This window comes from Xiphophorus maculatus, chromosome 21 (assembly GCF_002775205.1).
Source record: "Xiphophorus maculatus strain JP 163 A chromosome 21, X_maculatus-5.0-male, whole genome shotgun sequence".
NCBI lineage: Eukaryota > Metazoa > Chordata > Actinopteri > Cyprinodontiformes > Poeciliidae > Xiphophorus > Xiphophorus maculatus.
Window position 1 is genome coordinate 14,990,135 of NC_036463.1, and position 17,629 is coordinate 15,007,763.

The window sequence follows — 17,629 nt, forward strand, 5'->3', positions numbered from 1 at the left end:
TCTCAGCTCAGGAAGGAGGGAGGCTGCTGATGTTATGTCAGCACCAGGGGCGATGAACTAACATTGCTCCTGCTTCCGCGCCTGCCACTTTCTTCATAGGGCAAATGTAAGTGTCTTCATGTGTTTTGCATCTGGTGTGGGTCTATACAGGGTCTATAAGGGGTTTGGCTGAGCATCCATATTTCTGCTCTCTGCTGTGAGTGGACGTAGACTGCTGGACGGTCTTGAATCGGGCTGATGACGAAGCTTTGCTGCTTCTCTCCATCGGAGGAGGGGGTGCTGTCTTTCCAGGGTCTTGTGGGCCTGCTCTTCAGACCGGGGGATGGGAGTCCAAATCCAGATCTGCCTGGAGAGCCTGGATCTCCACTTGGGAAGTAGAAAAAAGGGGTGAGGTGAAAAGGGCACCCGCATTGTCAGTGCGGCCCGCTACTGCCCTACTAAAATCTTGTCCCCCTAGCAAGCTGTAGTGTGTCGGAGCCTCTCCCAGCAGACATGAAAAGAAAAAAAAACAACAAACCAAATTGAAACAGTCCTCACCTGATAAAGTTATTAAGGTTCTTATGGATCTGGTGGGTCAGCAGTCGCAGGGACGCGACCTCGGACTCCCCTTGTTCAATTTGGAGGTGAACTGAAGACAAACTCCTCTGATTGGCCAATGCACCCAATGTCTTGTCGCCCTCGACCTCTCCAACTCGCCGGATCCTGTTAGTGACGCCAAATTGTTGTGGATATTTTCCTTTAACAAAGAGTGAGGCAAAACTGTTTCAAGAACCTGAGAAAGAATATATTCTCAATTGGTATTTATTCAAAGGCTTTACAGCATTCCAAGTCTCTGCTCACTGAACGCAATCAGGAGAAAGAGCCTCGAGCAGAACACAGCTTACAGATTTATAGGGAGAGGTTCATTCCGATCACATAGCTTGATTTGCAGAACAGACAGCAGATAGCAAGCACACGTCTTTGTTCACTAGGAGCCATGAGAGATAAAACAATCCAATGACTTTATTGTAATGTTAAGGCCAATGACTTCGTTATACGCTAAGGCCAGAGAAACTCCTTCAGAAGTCTTTTTCATGAGCTCATGCATCACACAAGAATCATAATACTGCTATACATAGATTCAGTTAATAATCATAGTAATCTTAAATTTTCCCACTACAACATTCAAATATCTGGCGGAAAGAGCATGGTATTGTGTTTAATTTAAAAACTTGCATGACCTAAACTTCATTTAGAAGCTATGGTATACTGTACTTTCAAGAAGAAGATACTTGACTGGCATTTCTATATTAAAAATACTTTTCATTTGTCTTACGTAATATTCAAATTTTCTGAGAAGTAGAAAATTCTGTTTTCAGTGATGAATTGGTTGACGGAAATTAATTAATTTCATCAGGTGCACCGGAATTCATTTAACAGTATACAGATTTTAACCAAGATAGTAAAGTGTATGAGAAATGAACCATGTAATTACTTTGAGTAACATTAAATTATACACATGAATACGTATAGGAGCACAGAGGCTGCGCGCATGTTCTGTGCCCGTCAACGCAGGACTGTCTCCGTCAATAACAGACTCAAAACTGAAACCTAATATGCATCTCTTCAAGTAACTTGTGTATCTCTTGGTTTCAGGCACTCCCAAGTAGGGTTGACTGGTGCTGCAGTGTGATCAGGTTACCACAACACACAAATGTGGAGGTCAACTTTCATCCTGCACTGAAGAAAGCAAAAAAAGCACTAAAGCTTATTTTAATCCAATCACGGTGCTATTTTTCAAATAACTCAGTTCACTTCACAATTTCTTTCATATTCACATTTAATGGAGCGGCATGACAATTTTAGTCTGGCGAGATGTTCAATGAAAGTTACAAAAGTTCCTGAAGCATCTTTGCAGAGTTCCATAGCTTCTGCTTTGCATTTCATCAAGACGTTGTTCCTTGTTCTGCCCTTTAGTAATTAGAACATGAGCCTTGCAGGTCAGCACAACACTAAAATCTCCCTCTTGAGCACTTTCATCAGATTTATGCAATGATGGCAAACACTGAGAGTAAATGCTCTCATTCAGCAGATTAATGACAAGATCAGCCGACACATATACGCATGCTCCACCAAGCACCCTCTCCCTGTCAGCATCCCTGGCTTTGACGAAGTGGGCCGGTAGAAGTGAATGTCTTACGTAAGGCTTTTATATAAACAAGAGAGAGAGAGAAGAGGGAGCTGCTGCACCATTATAAAAAGGACTTGCACTGCACCAAATCCTTCTCTTCATGCATTTACACACCTTGTCAACTATATGTACTCTTGTTGTAGAGATACCCATATTCCCTGAAACAACAAGTTAATATATTCCATGAAGTTTAAGATCACATGGAATCATATAGCAGTTGTAAATGTGCTTGCATCATCATGACCCTGCGTAGCCTTTTTCTGGTAGAGAGCAAAAGAGAAACAAATGCTTTAACAGTCGTTAAAAAATATTGATTGCCTAAGACTGCCATCCAAAGCTGACCTATTTCTAAATGTGATGCAGCAGCTTCATAGCAAACCATTTTTTTCTCATCCTGTCTGTTCCTTAGGAAACAATGGAAAAGTTAAGTAAAGACATTACATTTTTTAAAATTATTTTTTAACATCAAAATGGCACAAAAATATCACGTCCTGAGGAATTTGACGTAAATTTAGGTATGAAGAGCCAAGCACTGATCTATTAGTGCAAAAACAGTTTAATTAATGAAAAACAGATGGTACAACAGTGTGGCACTGCCAACAGAAAAACAGTGACACAGTGGGAAAAACAACTTGCTGGGTTTGTTAAATTATTTTTTTCCTGCTGCAACTCTTGCACGAAATCTGATATTTACGAAGAGAAAGAGAGAACGTTTCAGGCTGCAATAAATACTTGGAACTCAATTTGGCAGTGGTTCGGCTGCCTCAGGAGTGCGTACATGTCAGATCAAAGAAATAGGTATCATGTCATACAAGTTTGACTGAAACTCAGGCTCTGGGAAAACAGAATTAGATGAGCTAAGAAGGATAAATCATTTTTAACAGTCAGTTCAAGTTCAGTTCCCAGTCATCTACATTTGTTTGTTTTTAACATTGATATTATGAGTAGATGTAAGGTCGTTTTTATGTTCATGTGAAATACGTCAGAGAACCTTTTTGGTAAAATAGATATTTCTGTTAAAACTATCCCTATCCTCTACTTAAACTGTTGCAAATCATCACTTTAGGAAACATGAGATTTGAAAATAAAATAAGGAATAAGAATAAATTAAAGGGAAAAACACAACATGGGTGGGGAATCTGTGAACTAATTTGATTTGCTTGAGATGAGAATAGTTAAATTAATCCAAGTGGCTTTAGATTAACCTTCCCATGGTCTTAAAGGATGAGGTCATTTGTAACCCACAATGTTTTTACCCTGTGATCGGTTTGGGCTTTTCCAAGTTATTTTTGTGTATCAGTGGTTTCGGGAACTGACAGTTTGACAGGACAATCCCCCACCCGCTTCCCCACTGTACAATCGCTGTGCTATGACCACAGGACGGTAAATCCTTCCCAGTGACAAAATGAAATAAATCATTAAATTATTATTTAACCCATTCATGAAAAATAAATTTAGTATACAAATAAATAATTTAAGCCATAGTATATAAATTTGCAAATGATTAAAACAATTATCTGCCTAAGATTTCACGTAATTAAAATTATATATAATAATTTCTAAATTTTTCAGTTTTTCTTTGCGTACTTGCTGAAATACAGTGAGGAGTGTGGCTTATCAAAGAGACCTCAACTTCAGATTGTTTAACCTGCACTCAGTCCACTTAAGACCAATGGAATAAAACCATGTTGGTCCCTCTGCACTCATTTTGATGGATAATGTTGTCAAGCAAAATCAATTCATGACTAGCTATGAATTATTTAATGTCATATATATTAAACTAAATAATAGTTTATGTCTCAAATTTGATATAAATTATTGACACTTTTCACAATGATTTAATGATTTATTTGTTGAATTGTGACACTTATAGACTACCATATATTCCAAGATCTATTGCAAAAACCTTAAAAAAAACAAAACAATAATAATAACAATAAAGTTTGATTAGATTAGGTCCATATCAACAAAGTAAGTAATGGAAAACATTAAGGTACATATCAAACATATCAAAATATCTGACATTAAAAAGGTGCTTTGCTACCAAACCTGTCACTTTAATGTCTGTAATATTCTAACTTCAATCAACATGACCCCTCAATTATCAACACTGTCCCTATGTTTTGAAAGTAAAAAAAAAGATTATGCTTTTAACATATGTCTCTGAATATCTGACAAATGCTTCAGAAAACCACAACCGAGCCCCTCGCTTATAAACGTGTTGTTTTGCAAAGCTAGACACACTAAGCAGTCGTTTGTCTTCCAGAGCGCTGGTAGAAAATAGGCAAATTTGGCTTTTGCCTTGCGCTCATCACCTTTAAATTCAGAGTAAAGGATCTCTGATGATATTGAGCTACATTCAGATTTACAAACAGCTGCGGTGGATCGTGAAATCATATTATACAGCATCAGCAGAAGAGTTAGCAGGTGAAGAGTGAAGGCCAACTCACTAGTTTGCTTTGCATTCTGTCTTAGCTCTTTAAAAATGGCTGGCATGTAGAAATAATACCTCCTTATCATTCAGTTACATCAAAACTTTCAAAAAAAGAAAAAAGCAGAAATAGAGGAAGTTGCTCTAAGACACTGATGCAATCACAGTTTGAGATCTGAGCAGTTTTTTTCACATAGTAGTCTATAAAAAGTATGAAAACGTGATAAAAAAAATATTTACTTAGAAAAGTTTTGTTTTTTTTCACATGTCCTTGAAGGAAAAAGTTAACCAGTGTAAGGTACGAAGAGAATGACAAACGTAGTACAGTGTGCATGCCGAAAATCTTTTCATCTCTACATGATCTTCCCTGACTTTTGTGCCTCTGGTGCACTGCATGCAGAGAGCAACTGACAATATGAGCGTGCATGTTTTTTTATTTTTTTATTCTGAATGTTGAATTGCTTAGGTTGCATTGGATGAAGATGCATTAGTGCAAAGGATCTCTCAGTGTGTTATATTGCAAATACTTTATAGGTTTACATTAGCAGTGAAATCAGTGTAAATCCCAGAGAAATTCAAATAACGTATGTCATTGAAGTTGTGTGGTAGAAGTGGGATCCACACAATGAAACATGCCAAAATGAACAAGCCCATAAAAGAGGACGTCTCCAAAAGAAAAATAGATATTGTGTGGCTTTCTCCAGTGTAGCTTTTTTGCTGCAAAGTAAGTAAGTTATAAAACTGCATCAATTGTATTTGTATTTGTAAATCTAAAGCATACAGTTTTGAAATCAGTGAGCGGTCCAGAGAATACCGTTTTTAAAAAGCGAAGGTCAGTAAAAAGCATATTGTTGAGTCTGTTCCAGAAGTTAACAGGAAAAAAATCTAAGCTTTCTGAGTTTGTTTTTTTTTCTTTAGCTTTGGCTCTAAAATCACAACATTAGGAGGTAATTTATAACAAATTAGACAAATTAAAAATAAAAAAAAACTATAACAGAAAACCTTGATTGAATTAGGTCCTATCAAACTGAATGATGTCACATTGAATTCCATACAAAAATGTCAAAGATAAAAAGGTGCTCTGTTCTTTTCTCAAAGTAACTGTCAAATTCAACAGGTCAGTAGCTTTTTCCGACAACTTGAAGTTGAAGAATGAATTGTCTCTGTGAAGAGGGATTGTCAATAGTCAGCCTCCAAAGTGCGAGTAAGGTCAGTCATGTATGAAACCAGCTTTTTTGAGTGTCTTTGTGTCAGAAGCACTGATTATTGTCCAGCTGACCGAAAGGAATCTAGTGGAAATTCTAAGATCTGAATGCAATTTTTAAGCTGATGATTCTACAGCTCCACATTTTCTTGAACACAAGAAACTTTTGGCTCTGAGCAACCAGTCCTGTACTATATCTTAGAAGGCAAAGCTTAAATGTTTGTCAAAAAGATCTACTTCTTGGATGCAGCTCCTCCACTTGTGCTGGTGGCAGGTTTGCTTCCAGAACGGCGAACTGGCACCTTTGACACAGGGATTCTGGTGCGGGCTGGTTGGGGTGCATGGGTCTTTGGCGGAGGGGTTTCTGCCTCCAGTACAGAGGACAGAGCAGACTGGCTTACAGAGTGGGGAGGCGAGGTCTGTCTGTTACTTACTGGGATCTTGGAGTCTCGGGGAAGGCTGGCGCTGCCTTTCAATGATTGAAAGGAAGAGGAAGAGGAGGTTGAAAGGGGACTTTTTTGGGAGGCGGGACTCATTTTGAATTCTGCAGATGGAGAGGGGGTACTGTTCACATCATTGTCTCCCCTCTGATCTTCTCCCTCCTCTTCAGGATCATTGTACAAGTCGTAAAGGTGGTCTCCCGAGCAGCTATCGCGTGATAGGGCAATCTTCTGGTTACGCTGCAACCCACTCTCATCAGGAGTTGCTGTAGGTGTTGCTGAGGGAGTATCCCAGTAACCTTCGTCACTGAGAAGTTCTTTTTCACCAGGTGATACAGGATGGCGGCCATGTGCATGAGGCAGAGGGGGTTTACCTGCCCGGCTTCCTGCTCCACCAACCACTGGAATCTTGCTGAGGCCCAGCGACTTCACCTGAGGAGCTTTTCTCTCTGCGCTTCTTTGAGCTGAGGGACGAAGTGCACTGGGGGAGTTGCTGCGAGGGGGATAAGTGGAAGTAAGGGTACTGGAAGAAGGCTGGTACTGCCGGGGCAATGCAGGGGAGCTTTCTCCTGCAGAAGGCAACATGTGCCAAAGTCCCTGCATGTCTGCATCGTCCACTCCTTCTGGACTTGCCATTTCTTCCCCTCCTCCCATGTAGGCCACTACACCACTTCCAGCAGAATGCTGCTGTGGTGGAGGAGGCACTCGGGTCCGAGCAGGGAGACAGACAGGTGCCGAACTCTGGGGAACGGAGAACATAGGCTGAGTAATCTGTGAAGGTATTGGAGGTTTGGTTGGGGAAGCATGAGTTGTTGCACTGGTTAAACCAACAGCTCTCCCAACATTTGTGCTCAGACTCCCTCCTCCACCTCCACTGCTACTACTACTCGTTCCACTGCCACCATTACCCCCTGGTCCTTCCTCGTCTGCATCAGCAATAATGTCACCACAGCCAGTCAGTGAATCAAAGCTCTTCAGAGATGTGACATCAGTGAAAAGGATGGAACAGAGTCGATCTACAGAGGGCTCTGAGGGTTGGTCACCTATGCTGCAGCGGTCCAGAGGGGGTGTAGTAAGGGACGGGGTGAGGCTAGATATTGAAGCTTTGGCTTTTTGAATAGATGGGCGCAGTGGTGAGTCGGTGGGTGTGTAAGGAAAAGGAGAGTCTGGCTCACCAGATGGTCCTGGCATGGCAACACAGTGTGTGGGTGTCATGGTAACACTAGTGGTGGGAGTGTCTGATGCTTGTAGGTTAGATCCTGTCTCTGCACTTGCACAGTCCTCCTGGTGATGATGCGGAGGTGGCTCAAGGGTAAGAGTAATGTCCTTCAAGGTCTCAGATTCTGTAGCATCTGTGTCCCTTGCTTTCTTACCTTCCACCTCTTCTCCCTCAGCCTCGCTTGTTTTCTCTTTACGCCTCCATCGCATGCTGCTGAAAAAGCCCTTCAGGCCCCTCCCTCTTCTCACAATTCCTGTCCCACCATTTTCACTTGTCCTAAAACTCCCACGTCGGAGAAAGGAAAAGAAACTCAACGATTTGCTGAGCGACCTTACCGGCCCTGCCTCCAGGCTAGTAAGGCCCTCCCCTCTCTGACCCACAGCCTCGTTGTTGGAGCCTGTTAGCCCGTCATGTGTTTTGCTCCTCACAAGCTCTGCTGATGCCGCCGAGCTGTTTCCATTCAAAGAATTTCCGTTGTCAGAATTCCCATTGTTCCCACCGTTTGCAGCAGCTTTGTTCCTGAAGGAGAAGAAGCTGGCCATTCCAGAGCCAGTGCGTCTTTTCCCAAAGAGTTTAAAGGCTGCTTTGTTGATCTTCCCTGCAGGCTGTGTGTCACACTGTGGAGCCACAGGAGGCTCCACACAATCCGACTGCACCTCCATTATCCAACACTCCGTTGCTTCCACAGGGTTGCTTCCCTCTGGTTTCTCTGGCTGCCTTTATGTCCTTTCCCCTTCTGACACACACTTGCACTCTCTCTCTTTTACCCTCCACCCTACTTTCTGGTGGTCCCTCACTCCCACTCTGGCTTGCTTTAACGCCTGCCTGCTGGTTTTCTCTGCCTCCCTCCCTTCCTCCCTCTCTCACTCCCATCTCTCTTTCTTTCTCTCTCTCTCTCTCCTAGGCAGGCACACACATGCATGGAGGGTGCTACTCCTCGATGTAGCCATAGCAACAGGGTGGGCTAAGCAGCTTTCGTCAGCTTTGGCAGGGCGCCAGCGTCTGTCCTCCACTCCCTCCCCCATCCCTTTTCTCTCCTCCTCCTCCACCTTGCTTGTTACCAATTCACTGTTTGCACTATTTGTTAAACAGATAACTTATTCAAACTCCCACAAATCACTGCTTGCATCCTACAATATACAGTTTTACTGTGCATGTTCCAGGATGTGTGGCAATTGCATTTACATAGATGCTTTAGTTAGATAGGACTCCTCTTGTGTGTGTTTGGGTGTGTTTGCTTCCTTGTTCCTTCTGGTCCACAGATAAAGCTTTATAATGATCATATTTTCAGTATGTTTTATTAATTTGCATGTGCAAGGTGCCACAATGGTAAGACAACGTAAATATAAACACCGCCGAAGACAAAAGAACCCCTTTGTATATTGCTGTGTTTGTTTACATTTTTGTCTAAGGAATTTCAAATCTTTCATATGAGTATAAAGTTGAGTTTACACACTTTCCACACTTTGTCAGGAAGCACCCACAAACCTCAGAGTATTTCATTGAGATTTTATGTAATAAATTAGGGCACAATTTGAAAAAAAAAAAGAAATATGAAATACATGATTTTTTGCATTACTAATTACAATTTAAATGTGGCATTCAATTGTATTCATCCCCCTTTTTTCTAATTATTCAAAATCATATCCAGCCCAACAAGAATTTAACTAATTACTTAATCTCAGAATAAATACAACTGTTCTACGAAGAACAGCTACAGATGTTTAGCAAAAAATAAAGCACCATCAAAAACTCAAAGCAACAAACCAGTGATACAGTTATGAAGGAATGTCACATATGGTTACATTACAAAACAACATCCACAGTTTTAGAGATTTCATTGAGAAGTGTTAAGTTTTTCATCCCAAATTGGAGAGAGTATGAAACAGGTATACATCTACAAAACCATGACCATCCCCTTGAAATGACAGGTTAAACAAAAAAGCAGCCAAGCAGTTCATAGAAACTCTATAGGAGCTGTGAGATCCACACTTAGCTGGGAGAATCTGTTTATAAGACAGTTATCAGTTGAGCAGAAATCTGGCCCTTATAGGACAGTAGTATGAACAAAGTGAATGTAGCAAAGAAAAATCATAAGAATTCTTGTCTTTTGGTATCGAAACCATCTAGGGAACGTCTCAAACATGTGGAGGTCCAGTGCTGTAGTCCGATGAGATTAACATGCTAAAAGTGCTGATCTAAAACCAACACTGCCCATTTCAATGAACATACCATCTTAACAATGACACATGGTGGTGGCACCAGTATGGTATGAGGAGGGTTTTCATCCGATAAAGAGGACAACCGGTCAGAGTTGATGCCAAAATGGATGGAGATAATATAGGACAATCCTACAAAAAGCATGTTAAAGACATTAGACTGGTGTGGAGAACCACCTTACCACTGGGAGTACCAGGGTTTTCGACCTCTCCCTTGACGTACCGAAACAGGGTGAAAAGACCCTGAGTCCAAACTGATGACTCTGATGGCTCAAATTAGCATCCCTTCTTCAATTGTAAATGTGGCCATTACCCATCAGGCCAGAAGGTAGGAGTGTGAATAGTCCATGTTGGGGGTGGGTATCTATGATACCTACAGGAGATCAGATCTCCTGTAGGTAATGCTCTTCAGTGTAGTTTTGAAGCATACATGAAGTGTTTTTGGAGAGATGTGACCTTTTGCAGCTGATCCATGATGTTGTGCTGCATTATCCAGGTCATTTTGCCAAATGTACATAGAGTTTGCAAAACATACAATCTGTTTCAAGAAATATGCAAAGGTTTTTCTAAAAGAAATTAGTAATGTTTTTCTTTTAAATAAAGCTAAGTGGGTTTAAAATGACAGTTTAGAAATAAACTAACCAAATTAATTGTGTTGATCCACCTCAAAAAAATCATGCAAAAAGTGTAAGCAAAAGAGATCTGGGAGACTTTGCACATGCAAATTTGCATGCAGCCTTTTGTGCTGTGGAGGATAAATAGGTGACTGCTTCACCTATTTAGTTCACAAGAACTAATGACATTTATTTCAGTCATTATCTTGCGGGGGGTGACCAAGGTTCCATCACTATGTGACAGCTGGTCATCAAACCTGGCAAACATGATTGACATGGCAGCACTGAATGCACATGTGCTTTATCAGGCATGCATTGGGGTGCAGGAGAGACGGGTGGACTTCCTGGTTGAGCTTGCAAAAGAGTTCAGTAACTCTCATGTGAGTGAGAAGAAGGCACACAAGGAGAAACTGCTTCGGCAACAACCTTCCACACCCAGCTCAGGCAAAAGGGCGAAGTGTCAGGTCAACCATCGATGCAGGATGCGTGTCCTGAGGCCGAAACATCAGTGACACCTCACACCCCCACCATGGACTGTTCTCCCTGCTGCCCTCTGGAAAGAGGTTCCGCAGCATCCGGTGCAGGTCCACCTGGTTCTGAAACAGCTTTTTCCCACTTGCCATCAGACTGGTGAACTCTTAACTGGACTGCACTCAAAAACTGGTCTCCATTTTATACCTTGCACATGTACAGAGCTAAATAACTTCTATTTTACTGTCAGTCCTGCACTTTATATTTTATATTTAGATTTATATTCATATTTTATACTGTATTTTATTTTACTCACAACATTGGAACCTCAAACATTGTCCTGAGCCGTATGCAACGAAATTTCGTTCTGTATACACCCTGTGCATGTAAAATGACAACAAAGTCAGTCTAAGTCTAAGTCTAAGGAACAATTGTGCAACTGTGAGATGCATTGAGGCCATTAGCAGGGTACTTATAAGGTAATGGCCTTATTTACAGAACAAAAGCGCCTGCTAGCTAAAATCCTTCAGGTCAGTCGGCCCATCTCTGGACTCCAAAGGTAGAAATACAAAATGGCCTTTCTCTGGTGGTTTACAGAAGGACGACAACCCTAAATACATGAAGTAGAATGTATTCTGTCTATAGCTCAGATCTAGAGGCAATTGAGAATCTGTGACAATTCCAGAAAAGTGCTGTTCACTGATCCTCCCTATGCAATGTAATTGAGCATAAACAATTTTGTACACTGACAAAGCACATTATTCAAACAATTATGCCTGTGCCACTGAATAATGTCTTTTGTGCTCTACCACAACAAATTACAGTAGTGCTTTAAAATGTCTATCAAAATTGTATTATTTACCGAGGCGGTGCTTTCTTCCCAGGTTTTGAGAAACACTGGTCTAAAATTTAAGAAGTTGCATTGGAAGGGATCGGGTTTCCACATTTTCACTGCATAAGCATATGATAGGCTCACAAAAGTAACACACACACATACACCCCCTCACACACATCACAGCCTTTTGTACAGTTTGGGCACACGTAAAAGCCATATGGCCTGTGGCCCCCCATATGGACACCCAGGGCCAGGTGTCTGAAGCAATGGCAACGCCTTTAACTGGCCCCCTGTCAACCTTAATCAAGGTCTGTGTTACTGGTCATGGAGCCTCATTGGTTCCTTGACAACCAGCAGAGCTTCTGTGAGCATGCACAACAATCAGCTGCCTAGGAAAACATAATTTACAAGTTCAACTACTTGAACTTTGATACTTTCTTCATTCTGCTATTTACCAAGCAAACACTATAAATACAAAATGTCCTATTGGTTAGATTAGGTTGTTTTTGATCATCATTGTAAATAATCCAAATGTATTTTAGGCCTGTAAAAAAAATAATAATCCAGTTTGCAATTCTGATGTGATTCTTTGTGGTTTCTCTTTTCACTGCCTATTTTTGGCTCCCAACCCCCCATGAAACTCCCCGGTATCCCGACCCACTTATGTACCTTCTCTCCCATCCTTACGTCTCTCCCTCTATTCCTTTTCTCTTTCTCTTCCTCCTCCTCCCCCTCTTGCTCTTCAGCATCTGCAGCCACAGGCTGCCATCTTCCAGACGACCGCTATGAAACAATGTGTGCATTCATGAGCCCAAGGCAACACACACCTACACAAGCACATTTTCAGGGCTTCCCCGCAGCGAAGTGCTAAAGCGAATCCCTCCTTTGCTTTCAACCTTAAAAAGACAGAGAATCTGTCTGCTCACCCGGGTTTTCAGGTATAGCAGATACGCAGACTTGTGCAGACTTATCTGTAAGTCAGCTGGCTAATGGATGGACTTGGAAGTGAGTTCGAGCAGCAGATGGCTGGTGGATTGATAAGCGGAGACTGACAAGTAACTTCAGCTATTGCATGATTAGACAGAGGATTCTGATCAGCTATTAGGGTGGAAATGTACTCTACTTAGGCTGCTTAACTGCCAGTAAATTATTAAAGAACATAGCAATACAAGTGCATTACACGCTCAGGACCATTATCATAAATGTTGATCCATATGTGATCCAAAAAAGTAACTGCTGTAGAAAGTAGTGGGTTTAATTATCAGCTATTAGAATATACAAAAGGTGCATCTATGCTCATTGTGAGCTGAGAAAAACAGCTGTTAGCACAAAACAGGTTTTGTCAGTTTGATTCTTGGAAAATGCAACACGAGTTCTCTTTTTATGATCAGTTCATTGCTTTCCTAGTATTTAAAAACAAAGAGGCAGATGAAAGCAAGAGAAAAAGCACACGCCTGGTTCCCCCCACCCACGCAGTCTAACTAGGGTTCCCGTTTCAGCCCCTTGAGTGAAGCTTAGCACTAAGTGGGACAGTTAGAGGACATTTTTCTGTCTCTGCCTCTGTCATGGTTGCCTATTGAAATGGCTTTGTTTTTGTCTGTAACACTTGCTTTCTTAGTCTCATTTACAGTAAAAACGTACTTTTTACTGCCTGGGACAAAGAATGAAAGTTAAATCAAACAGAAATTAAAGGATTAGTATGTTTGGATAAGAAAATAATGCACTTGAATTCTAATTCTTACTATAGCAGAGACTGTAATTAGCTTCTTTGTTTATGCTGTTGTTTCCATTGAAAATGATTGTGAATATACAAATAAATGCCTTCATTAACTCTCACTAAGCCAACGTTAGCTCGATTTGAAAAAAAGTTCAACTTCTTTGTCATTAACATGCAATCGTCACGGTTTATTACCGGGCTTTGTCCTTATTGTCCACCTTTAATTAACTGATTTCCATGATACTGTCAGTTACTAGAGTCACTAGTAGCAAAAGTAAACAGTATTATGTCTCAGCCAACCATTCTTCTGTCTATTTAATCAAATGTAGTCTTTTCATTATTGGTTAAAAAGAACAGGTCAGACAAACAACCTCTCTAAGCACACACTGCTTTTTAGAGAAGTTGCCTTTAGCCAAATTTCCTTCCACCATATTTTTTTCAACTCAGAAATTTTTCCACAGAAATACAAGAGCAATGGTGTTCTTCTTGTACCAGATGTTAACTGTCTGCAGACAGACCCCGAGTTCAACACTCACTAAAAGAAACACTTAATGTAAGGTGTGTGTTGTCTTGACACATTTACTAATAGGGCTCAAAGTGGTGTTGATTTCCACCTTGTGCAAATGTCAGTAACTGAATTGATTTTATCAAAAGTAAATACATTTTTGCATGTCAGTTTAACTTTTACAACCTTCACTTTGCAATGTGTCTGTAGGACTAAAGGCGCAAGACAGACAGACAAACAAAGCATGGGTGTGGCTGGTTATTCACGACTGAGAGCCAGTGTCCTATACAAACATGTTGGCTTTGGCGTTGTTGCATGGGAACAGATTGAAACTGGCACGCATAAATCAAAACCCACATTTTTCCTCATCACCACCAATGTCCTGCTGGTCAGGTTTCAGGACAGAGGGTCTTCCAGCTCTGGATTAAACTAAGCCACAGCATGTACGAGGGCGTGTGGGCGGGGATGTGTGCGTGTGTGAATTCACACATTCGCATATGTGTGTACAGTATTAAACCCCCTGGATTACTGCCTGAGGTCTTTTGTTCCTTAAGGAAACAACGGGGGGTGGCACAAACTGTTATTAAGCTGTCTAAGACAAGGCTTCTGAAACACGTCTGAATCTCAAAGACTCTGTGGTTTCTATTGGTCCTGTTTGATAATTCATTTCACCCTTTCTTGGTCAGAGAATTCTAGTTTGTCCAGCACCCTCATTAGGCAAACTGATTTGTTTGCAGCCACCTCACTCAGTAAGTACAGTGCCTTGCAAAACTCTTCATACTACTTGATTTTTTTCACATACAGTGAGACATTACAAGCATGAAATTAAATGGAATTTGCTAGCATTTTATCTAATACACCAACACCAAATGTTGCACAACTGGAAGGATGTTACGGGTTTCATAACTTCTCATGAATAATCATCTTTAAAGTCAGTTATCTTCAAAAGCAACCTAATTAAAACATATGATTTTGTCAGCATGTGAAGGCCTCATAAACAATGAACATTATTGAAAAGTAACACAAACACCAAGGAACACGCAGCACTTTGAAGATCAGAGATAAAGTCACGCTCACATTTACAGCAGGGTGGGGTCATAAAACAGTAAACCTATCTTTAAACATTCAGAGAACTGTACAATGCATTATCGGAAAACAGAACCAGCATGGCACAAGAGCAAACGTACTAAGTACACCTAAGCTGAAAGACAGCACAAGAAGAGAGCTGCAGTTCAGGTTGGAATTAGCTCTGTTAACAGGAAACGAATAGTTTTTCATTCCACACATCTTTCATGGAAGACAAAATGAAAAATATGGTTGAAAGAAAAAGGTAAGCAGAAGTTCATCTTGCAGGTTGCTGCAAGCCATGTATGGAATCCAGCAATCAAGTAGAAGAAGGTGGGGTTGAAAAATAACACTGCGCATTATAGCTATAACTCACCATCCCCACAACAACACATGGCAGATGCAGAAGCGTGCTCTGGGGAGCCTTTGCTCAGCTGGGATGACAGGCAAGCTGTTCAGAGTTGATGGGAAAACATATGGAGCAGGAAACAGGAAAATCCTAAAACAAAACCTGTTGGAGAGTCTGAAAAACATGAGCGTGGTTCAGTTTCTAGCAGGCCAACAACCCTAAACATAATGGATGGCTTAGATCAAAGCTAGATCAAATCCAGATCTGAATGCCATTAAGAATCTGTGACTTGTGAATTGTTCACAGCTTCTGTCCATGCAAACTGCCTGAGCCTGAGCATATCCCATGACACATGAGGGACATTGAGGTCAGAGAATAAACAGAGCAGTAGTGGTTGCTCAATTTAAAAAAAAAAGTTATTAAAGTTTTAACCCAACCAAACCACTTCCAAATTCAATTTGACACATCTTCACAGTGCTCCGGTATTCAGATAAAAATGTAAATTAGTCATTTTTATTTAGTTTAAATACAGTAACTCAGGGTGTAGTGTTAAATACACCTTGATATTCCTCATGAAAATTAGATTAGCCCTCAGTGAGTTAAACATTAGCTGCAAAGATATTTTAAGGAGAAGTCAAGGACAGGAGAGTGGACAAATTCCAACAGCATGCTCAGTGTTATGCATACAGTATAGAAATCTCTTCCAACATATTGAATCCATTTATGTTTACTATACAATATTCTTGTCTTGTATCAAGGAGTGTATGGTGTGCAGCAGCATTCATCTGAATGATTCAAAACCTTTGGTGAGCCGTCAGTAGCTTGTCTCAGGAAAAGAATCTTAATGTTTAATGTACAATAGCATGCACAAGAAGGCAGCAGGAAAGGAGCACATAATGCAGGAAGTATTACAAACATCTCCATGTCAAACTATTAATATTTCTTTATAATAAGTCAGCCTACCCCAGGCATTGCTGTTAACAAATCTCAAAGATTTAATACTATTCTTCTATGAAAAGCTGAAATCAATATCTCAGAGCAGGAGAAATGGCAGCTAAAAGTCAACAGAAAAACAAATGTAAATTTAATTTGTTTTTTAGCAAGCCTTATTTTTTATTTTCATATTTGTCATTCTGTGTGAATATACCAGTTTTTCATTGAACGAAGCATTTACAGAGAGCTGAAACAACATCTTCCCCCATCATAACACAGTGCACTGCCAGTCTATCTTTATTCCGAGATCTTACAAATGAACAACGATGGCATTATTTGCCAATAGATACCGAATTGTCTGATGCTAAATGTCACTCTGTGTGGTTGCTGTGTGTAAGCACAGATCTCTGTTCATTCCAACAGCGAGTGGAGGCGGAATTAAGCAAGAGGTGAGGAGTGAGGCCACTGCAAATGCTGCTTGCACAAATTCCATAAAGTATTTAAAGGCACACTGACTGAAAGAAACACAGCTTAGCTTTACCTTGCATATTCTGGCATCCTCCAAGTTTTACATTATGTAGTTCTGATTAAAAAAAATAAATAAATAAAAAATAAGATTGAAGAAGTTGTTTATTTGAACAGTAGATTGTAATCCAGAGTAGATTTAATCCTTTCTGAGCTCCAATATGAAGCAAAGTTACATTAGTTTGGAATTAACACCAAACTCCTTCAAAATTGAGGCATTTTGAGACAAGCCAAAATACACAGACTTTACTGGGATGTCCTAAGTAAACATCACACTAATAGAAGACGACTGCATCACACTACTAGTCCAAAACATAGCTTTACACCATTTACATTTAGGTCAAGTGCATCCCTAAACCCAGGAAGGGTAAATGTTCTAGGCTCCTCTTGATCATCAGAAGTAAATGTAAGTCAGTCACTTTAAGATTAAATTTTCCTGTTCTTCATATTCTGTTTTAGTAAGTGTAGATAAAAAATAAAGCAGAAGAATTTAAGGTGTCTTTTTACAAATGTTTTCCAGTCAATTCCAAGCTTTTCCCAATGTAAACCTCCAGAGTTTTCAATCTTTTCACCAATTCATAACCTGTTAAATTGTACTTGATTTCATCAGCCTTTCATTAGCATTTTTAGCTATGACCTGGTACCATGCATCTGTCCTTTTAAAAGATTAATGAAATGTTGTACATTGTCTCTGTGTAAATAAACAGTAAACAAGAAAAAAAATAATTTCATTTGTAAATATTACAAAATATTGTTATAAATTAACATAAAACCTATAAAAAAACATGGCAAGCTAGCTGGCTGGATAGATGGATGTTTGTGATGTATGGATGGATGATGGATAGAAGGAAGAGGACAAATTGATGAATGGATGAAGGATTATAATAAGGACAGAAGAATTAATGTAGGTGAATAAATGTTGGATGATGGAT

The 17,629-nt window shown here is 40.3% G+C and overlaps 1 protein-coding gene across 1 annotated transcript; it reads right to left on the reverse strand.

Moving 5' to 3' along the window:
• Positions 1-793: 793 nt before the first annotated feature.
• amer2 (APC membrane recruitment protein 2) lies at positions 794-8,297 on the reverse strand. The gene has a single exon (XM_005803325.2). It carries the CDS (start codon positions 8,124-8,126, stop codon positions 6,039-6,041), a length of 2,088 nt encoding a protein of 695 aa, XP_005803382.1. The 5' UTR covers positions 8,127-8,297; the 3' UTR covers positions 794-6,038.
• Positions 8,298-17,629: the final 9,332 nt, after the last annotated feature.

Excerpts from the sequence above, each read along its gene's own strand:
- amer2 (XM_005803325.2), bottom strand. The coding sequence starts at position 8,126 with ATGGAGGTGCAGTCGGATTGTGTGGAGCCTCCTGTGGCTCCACAGTGT.